At 36.3% G+C, this 8,236-nt stretch overlaps 2 protein-coding genes across 4 annotated transcripts; both read left to right on the top strand.

Annotated features, from left to right (window-relative positions):
- The first annotated feature begins 253 nt into the window (after positions 1-253).
- Positions 254-3,289, top strand: LOC149051611 (uncharacterized). Its single transcript, XM_089214536.1, has 6 exons — positions 254-335; positions 687-1,048; positions 1,562-1,751; positions 2,368-2,472; positions 2,810-2,897; positions 3,201-3,289. Exons 1-6 carry the CDS (start codon positions 254-256, stop codon positions 3,223-3,225), a joined length of 852 nt encoding a protein of 283 aa, XP_089070662.1. The 3' UTR covers positions 3,226-3,289.
- Positions 2,904-7,893, top strand: LOC113683174 (adhesion G protein-coupled receptor D1-like). 3 transcript variants are annotated; one of them, XM_089185803.1, is made up of 8 exons: positions 2,904-3,279; positions 3,837-3,883; positions 4,105-4,234; positions 4,396-4,490; positions 4,690-4,792; positions 4,890-6,052; positions 6,195-7,392; positions 7,569-7,674. In XM_089185803.1, the coding sequence occupies exons 3-6, from the start codon at positions 4,193-4,195 to the stop codon at positions 5,097-5,099; spliced, it is 450 nt and encodes a 149-aa protein (XP_089041929.1). In that variant the 5' UTR covers positions 2,904-3,279; positions 3,837-3,883; positions 4,105-4,192; the 3' UTR covers positions 5,100-6,052; positions 6,195-7,392; positions 7,569-7,674. The 3 variants fall into 3 exon arrangements, with proteins under 3 accessions (XP_089041929.1, XP_089041923.1, XP_089041935.1); XM_089185797.1 differs by lacking the exon at positions 2,904-3,279 and having other exon boundaries at positions 3,777-3,883; XM_089185809.1 differs by lacking the exons at positions 2,904-3,279; positions 3,837-3,883; positions 4,105-4,234; positions 4,396-4,490; positions 4,690-4,792 and having other exon boundaries at positions 5,101-6,052; positions 6,195-6,315; positions 7,351-7,392; positions 7,569-7,893.
- Positions 7,894-8,236: the final 343 nt, after the last annotated feature.

The raw sequence follows: 8,236 nt of genomic DNA, 5'->3' as shown, positions 1-8,236 counted from the left end.
CGTATATGAGAAATAATTATTCTTGTCATGTCTTGGTAATGTCTAAATTTATAAAGGAAATACAGACCCAGCTAATCAATTTAGTACCAACAAACCCAAGGAATAACGTGTTAGAAACTCGCGCCTAGTTTGGTCTCTACTTTATTCCTTGTTCGCTTAAGATCTAACGTACCACTGAGTCTGAAGTCTGTCCAAAGCTATTGAAGAAAGACCAATACCTTCATCATTGTTTCACGAGACGGTGAACCCAAAAATGCCGAATACGTATCTGAAAGTACGAAAGAAAACTCTAGCCAAATTGTTCAGGAGAATGGTTTTTCTTGCACTAATGGTTGGTGAGCATGAAAAACTCATCTAGTAACCTTTAAGTATGTAAACTTTTTAAGAAGACTCGATGTATTAAATAAGCTATTGGTTGTATGTTGTACTTTCAGTTTCGCTTTTATTTTTTTCGGAGCTCTTTAAAGCTCTCTTAAGAGCTCTTTGAAGGGAAAGTACAGTCTAAAAATTTTACTTCTGTTGAAAAAATTTTTCCTCAGGAATTTGAAAATAATTGCCGTTTTGTCCAGTTCAGAATGGAACCCAGACAAATGCGGTTAAAACAAATAAATTCTACTTCGCCAAACACTGAGGCGCCATTTTTAGTAAGATCGATATCCTAATTAATGTTTACGTATCTAACGCAGATGGGCATTGCTCCCGCCCTAATGATACACTCGGACCTTTGGAGCTGAACCCTCCAGGCTGTCAGCAGCATGTTCAAGAAACGCTTCAGTACTGGCATAGGATGAAATGTGGCAATGAGACACCTACATCTATTGACAGCTCTTGGTGTGAGCAGTTTACTTCTTGTTTCAGTCAGAAGCGTTCTTGGAAAGAAGACTGTGTTAGAATGTGGAGGTGCAGGAAAAATGAAAAACCTCGCGAACAGTTTTCTATTATATTGACAAATAAAACAGACTCGTCGTATTTGGGCAGAATAAAAGTGAAACAGTGCTGGGCGAGGAAACCGAAATTTCCTGCCATTAAACTAACACCATCAAGCGAAGTACGTGTATTTTATTTTCTTGTAACATTTTTGGTGCCTATTGCCATTGGTCCTTTCATTTCACCCCATAGAGTGTAGAAACCAATCCCCCCCCTGCCCCAGTTCGCGCAACTATCGATAGAAATTCCACGTTCGCGCGGATCATACAAATGAGAGATGTGAGTTCGAGTTGGAATGTTATGGCGAGTAAGTTATTTCTTATGTGATTGATATTTCCTATTTTATTCGTATTTCCTACGTAATTTCCAGTCTTGTAATCAGTTGTTCCATTCTTAATGTATTGTGTTCGTAATACTTTCCTTAGAAACCACTTGCAATGTCGTGTAGATAGAAGCCTTCGACGTCAAGAAATTAAACTCCTCTCAAGTTTATTGCTGGTGCCTTGATTAAAGAAAGCTTTTCCTCGGACTGTGTAACCCATGAATTTATCAATTCCTTTAAGAGTTAGGCTACTGAAGGTTATGTTTAAACCAACTACTGATACCTTATTAAGACTTTTTTTCGCCTTATCAGTTTTCAAACAAGAAACTTGTTGACACTATCCTAAAAGAAGTGATCGGCTCTTCTGACAATAACATAAATCAAGAAAAGATGGAACGCACTTTCCTCACTGTCACTGATTTGGAGGAGTTCATTGGGAATTATGCTCAAAGTCACCTTAATCAAACCGTACCTAAGATTGACATCCGTACTGAACATGCAGGTGAGTAGATCTTAAAAGTTTATTTGGAAGTTTTCTTGCTTTCTCATTCGGAGTTCAGGATGAATACATGCATAATTCGTGGCAGATTTTAGAAACACTTGCTAACGCTACCACTTTTTCGACGTTTTGGGTATAAGCTTTGTCTGTAACAACCCTCCATCCAATCATTTTCGCGACACATGAGACGTGTTAGACCTATTTTAAGGCAGTTTATAGGAGCGAATTCCTATTGCTCATCAGTTGTCTTCAATTCCAAGAATTCTCTCTATTTTATATATGTTCTTCAATATCGTCAAAGCTATGAATAAGTTATAAAGGAGTGAAAAAAATGAATAAATTAATTAAGAAAATAAAAATAAGAAACCATTCGAATTCACTGCAGTGACATGTTTTTTTTTTAATTTAAAAATGGTGACCAGCACTTTATCTGACAATTGAACAGACAACGCTTCTTTGACTGATGATCCTTGCAAACTACTTGCATTTACTACTTCTAAGTAATGGTTCTTCAGCCTTTTAGTCCTAAAACTCTTGAGGACGATAACTTGTGACTACAATGAAAGCATCCATATTCATTTTTTCCCTCACTTAAAATAAGTCGCTGTTTTGAAATTAGATATTTTGGTCAGGAAGATTTTCCACGAAAATGAGACTGGAGTACAACTTGAGGATGATAAAGGAGAAAACTATGTCAGCCTACCTGTTACAGGCTTCGATAAAGGTTGGAGAGCTATATGTTTTCCTCTTTTTTTTAGCATAGAAGATGATATATTTTTGTCGTATTATTCAAATTATTCTAACGATTATCAGTGTTATTGGGGGCCGAGTTTTAAGCACTAGAGAAAATTGAAACTAAATGGCTGATACCTTGATCTGGCTGTTTTGGTTTCCTTTTATTACTTTATGTCTTCTTTGGTTGAAATATTTCTTTCTCATTACAAATTTGGGCATACCAATGAAATGTGCCAATAAACTCGCAGCGTCTTCAAGCCGTTGTAACTTATCCTTTTTCTCAATATTCTTGAAGTATTAAAATTGTTTCCATTATTACATCTTAGGATCAGTTGTACTTTGTGTCATTTATAAAGATCTCCATAAAGTATTCTTAAAAAACCAGACCGACTCTGTTCCTGTCAATAATTTCAGGTTTGCTAAAAACTTAGTATTTCATTTAGTATCTTTTATAAAAATTTATCTATATTTGGTGTCATAATAACCTACGAAGGGAATGAAGATGAGAGAGATTTCCTCGACTTAAATTTGAATTACTTCTTGTTTGTTTTTTGTTTGTTTACTTCATCTTGATTCTGCTCTGCTATCTTTTTTATGAATTTCTCTTTTTGTCTTTTGTCGGTCTGTTTGTTTATTTGATTTTTTTTTTGTTTTTTGTTTATTTTTTTGTCTTTTTAATTTTTTTAATTGTTTGTTTGTCTTTTTGGAATTCAACAGTAATATCTTGTCCGCAACGATATAGCCGAGGAACAACATTTTCTGGAAGAATGTTACGTTGAGATTTAGAAACCTAGCGGTAAGTTATAACTAATAAAGAGAGAGCTGCATCTGAATTGGTAACTCTGTAAATTAGTTTGAACAGCGATGATGTTTCTCGAAAGTTGAGATTAAATTTTGGGAATCAGCACTTCCTTTTGCATCCCTCTGTTCCATTTTGGTCACACTATATTTGTTTTTTTTTTTTGTTTTTTTTTTTTTGTTTTGTTCTTGTTGTTGTATACTACTGCTTCCGTTTTTTTTTTCTCTTCCTTCTGGGTGTGTGTTTTTGTTTGACTTTTGTTGTTGCGTTTCTTTTTTTTCTTTTGTTTTGTTTTGATTTGATTTGATTTGATTTACTATTTCTGTTATTATTTTTAATGTCATTATTATCATCATAACTATTATTTTTATTATTATCAACACTACTATTATCATTAATATTGTCATTTTATTGCGTCAAAGTCTTATTTTTTTTAGGGAGTCTCTTTAAAGACAGAGGAACTAGACTAGAAATGTATCTAAAGGAATGGGGAGGGGTCTGATTAGCCAGCGAGTCGCTGTACCACGTAACAATAACAATACTTACGGTTTTAGGATGCACCGAACAGAAGCTGCGTGTTTTGGAACACTACAAAAAACAGGTAAACAGCTTCGAATGAATTGATGACATCGTTCACTTTAAATTATCAATTTGCATAAGGAGTTTGCTTTTGCGCACTGGTACATCACATTGTGTGGTCACCTCTTACTCCTCCTTTTTCTCCTTCTCAGGCTTCCACGTGCTCAGCAGTCTATAAGGCCGGCAGTTGCGATTGTTTTGTTTGTTTTGTTTTTCCCTGACTGTTTTATGTTGTCATTCTAGTTGGTCAGGAAAAGGATGTCTCTTAACATCGACCAACGAATCTTACACCGAGTGCAGCTGCAATCATTTGACTCACTTTGCAGTTCTTATGCAGTTTGTCAAGGGAACTAGCAGTAATGTTTTAACTAAGGTAGGAATATTGCTAAGCATGCATGCATTGATTTCAGAAGGAACTAAGACTAGACAGCATTGGCGTAGCACTTTTTCCTACATCTGCACAGTCCAGGTAGATGGTGGGTAGCCCTCTTCCGTTACCTGCATTGAGTCACTGTTTTTATATTCATTTTTAAGACTGACGAAAAAGCGCTGGAAATTCTTACAAACGTGGGCTTGTCTTTTTCTCTGGTTGGAATCACTTTAACAATCATCAGTTATGCTGTTCTTACGTAAGTACATGACATAGTTACACGCAAGCATTCCAAAGCAAGCTGAGAACATAGACCAACAATAAATTATATCAGTTTAAATGTGTAAAGTTTAGATTCCTTTGAGCAGCCAAGTTGAATCATAAAGATATAACCAGGCTTTCTATAAAATGAGGATAGAACTCATGTAGAATAAAATCGGTTGTTTGTTTTTGATCAGAGACATGAGGGGACCTTTATCTCAGACACGAGTGAGTCTAGTCGCTTCACTTGGTGCAGGTCAAATTATCTTCCTAGCCGGAATTGGTGCTGTTGAGAACAAGGTGAGATATTGTATCAAACGAGAAGAGAAGAATCTTTTTCGGTAAATCTTAACGACATTAATCCAAATCTTAACTCAACGTTTTCATTCCTGTGCAGTCTACCTGTGTTATAGTAGCAGCTTTGGTACAATATTTCCTAATGGCCGCTTTCTGCTGGATGTTGATCGAGGGAGTTTATCTCTACCTGTTTGCTGTCAAAGTTTACAACATCAACGACAAGATGAAGGTTTCACATGGATTTTCATGGGGTAACTATGAATTAAAAACCCACTCACTCTTTTATAATCTATGGGAAAGTGAAACATGAATTACCATGAACATTACCATTTCGAATCCACAGGTCTACCGGCCGTCGTTGTTTCCATATCGCTGGGCATTGCAGCAGGAACCGGACCGGGGATTAAAAGCTATGTCAGCGAAAATTCGTACGAGGGAATGATTTTTTTCTCCTGTGATTCCCCTGTCGCTAATCCTCGTTTTCTGTTTTTTTTTTACTGTTAGTTTGTTTTTTTTGTTTTGGTTTAATCGATTCATTGTTGCTGTTTTTGTTTTTTGTTGTTGTTGTTGTTTTGTTATTTCTTTGTTGTTTTTTTCTTACTTGTCATCAAACCCGACATGGAGGGTACTGTGTACATGCATCCGCAAAAAAATAATTAATTAATTGATAATTTATTCAAGTTTCGGATTCTTGATTTTTATTCAGCTGCTGGATGTCATCCTCTAACGGCATGATCTGGATATTTGTTGTATTCGTTGTGCTGATCGAGTTGGTAAGTTGAATTCTTATAATTTTTTCGTTTCCCTCTTTCACGCTTTGCCTTTAGTTATCGTTGCATCGTGAGGATTTTTTTCGCTTGCTGCTTTGTTTAACCTAGACTCTACTCAAGAGTTGCCAACGAAATCTGAAATATGTATGAAATATAAATTTTGCTTGAAGTGACCTTATTGTAGGGAGATCTCGTCAGCGGTTATCGCGAAAGATTTTCAGGTTGAGTAGTCCTGGTTCGAGTCTCGCCTAGGTTGTTGTTTTGCGTTTTTAGGTGAGTCGAATGACGAGGAGGGGGAAGGGTTATACTTTTCACGAACATCCAATGAGGCCGCTAGGAGAACTTAGCTCAAGTGCAAACTTCTATTTCCTTTGTATAGTTAGATTGTTTTTGTTTCGTTTTGTTTTCAGTTAAACACATTGATACTGGTGCGAGTTATCAGGGAGATGACAAACATGCAGCATGCAAAAGACAAAATCAGTGAACAAATAAGGTAAGTATTTCAGCGGCGCCAGTGGTAGTTTTATATAAGCTATTAGCCTCTTACTTTGCTGTCTTATACGAATAATGTCAACTCATAACAGTGGTAAAAACAAACTATCTTGATTTTAATTTTTTTCTCCGTGATTTTATAGACTTGGTGTCACGGCATGCGTGTTGATGATTCCTTTGCTGGGGATTACATGGCTATTTGGTCTTCTGTCGCCCCTGCACAAAGGGTTTGCCTACATTTTCACAATTTTCAACTCCACTCAGGTAAACTGAATACAGCTTTTAGTGAAAGAAATCCATGCTCATACAGTATCAAAGTGAACGGGCGGTTGGTGGATTCACCACTGAATGATATTTCTGCTTGAAAAATGAATCTTGACAAACATAAAAGTCAGTGCTCAGAGTGCACCTCATTTCAGGGTACAAGTTCACCCGGCCAATGTCTTTCATGTCAAATGTCAAACAACTTTCGAATTATTCCATTAATACATACTTGTAAAACACACCCTAAGGGGCTGACGAACTTTTAACAGTTACAGCGTTCTTTAGTAAACAGTATTGAACCCTTTAGCTTCCAAGATATCATTAGTAATTCTCCCTACTCTCCCCTATACAATTCTTCTAATTTTACTTCCGAGAATTTGGTATTGGATCAGCTAATAATCCCCTAATTGATACTTTCTTGGTTCTCATCACTCGTCTTCTTGATTTTGTATTGATATTGTAAGGAAAAATTATGTCTTGTTCACTCATGGGAATTAAAGGGTTGAACAAGGGAAAAAAGAGAGAAACAGGTCATGATTGTAAGCTTTGTTCATAAAAACAACGACCCTCTTCACAATTATGTGATAAATAGAGCGCCAGTTTTCCGGTGTAAAACGAAACCTTAATATAACAAAACATATATTATTTTCTATCAGTGGTCACAATTTTGCTTATTGAAACAGAGTTGATTTAAGATATGACAAGAGAACACCAACGGCCCCGTAATCAAATACCTGAGATGATAAACGTTTTCTTGATCTAGTTATATTCCTCTCCATATTCCTGAATCGTGTGAAAAGTACCGCGTAAAAGCAAGAAGTTGTACTTTCCCTTCTTTACAAGTTTACCAGGTGGTAAACTTAGTGTAATACAGAGGCAAAGTAGAGAACTTGTGATCAATAGCAATAAAGGTTTGGACATTTTTGCTGCCCAGCAACATTTATTACTGTGAGGTTTAGGGTTAGGGGAGCTTGTATGAAAGCACTTCGAATCTAAAAAGGCGTTTATGTGATTTCCCGCGTTGTGATTTCACAGGGCTTCTTAATATTCCTCCTTCACTGCGTGAAAAACTCAGAGGTATGTTATTAAATTTTATTTTGAAGCCTCTTTGTAAGCATTAGATTTTTGCTCAGATTTTTACCTGGAAAGGCTTCCACTTTGAAATGAGAAATATAATTCGATGGTTGTATATATGCGAAGCTCATAGGGTGGTACAATTCTTGAGATCGTTTGATATCATCTCATTCATGCAGATTAGATCTCGCTTCAAAAGAAGGATCAATGGTGTCACCCCAACTACAGATGAAGTAATAGGCATTAAACGAGCTGCGCAAGTAAATGAAACTATCAGCGTGATATTGTCAAGGAAATAGAATGTCCAGCCTCGCAATAACCATGAAAGTGGCATTGAAATCTGTGAAATCTGAGTCGTCATCGCAGTGTTGTTGTTTACCTTAGATCTGTGTATATCTTAAGTTAAGTTCGTTCAGAAAATGTGAGAGCAGGTAAAGATAACCAGCTTCAGAAGGCTCTGACACCTTTGTATCGGTCCGAAAAGTAATAAAAGAACGACTCAAGTAATCGGGATTTAAGGTCTCCTTCTTTGTGGAAAAAAGAGCATTGGATACAGTTGTGTTAGAAAGGTCTAATCCAAGACATCAGTTTACAGAATAATGAAATTATCATAAGCCACAATAAATTGTACGGCCCTTATTAAAAGATAAAAAGCATTATACCAGTGGTAATGCAACACAGTGAAAAGTTATGGAGAATTGTATATATTTTATTGGCGAACTTGATTACCCTGATAACTGACACTAAGGTTAATCGAGTGTTTGCATAATATGACTTCATTTTTCGCTTTTATCACGGCGACGCTTTTCAGCCGGGGATGTTTGAGATGCCATTCTCCTCCAGCTTG

Source organism: Pocillopora damicornis, chromosome 1 (genome assembly GCF_964200805.1).
Source record: "Pocillopora damicornis chromosome 1, jaPocDami1.2, whole genome shotgun sequence".
In the NCBI taxonomy this organism is placed as follows: domain Eukaryota; kingdom Metazoa; phylum Cnidaria; class Anthozoa; order Scleractinia; family Pocilloporidae; genus Pocillopora; species Pocillopora damicornis.
The sequence above is the reverse complement of the archived record's forward strand: the minus strand, read 5'-3'. Positions and strand labels throughout refer to the sequence as shown.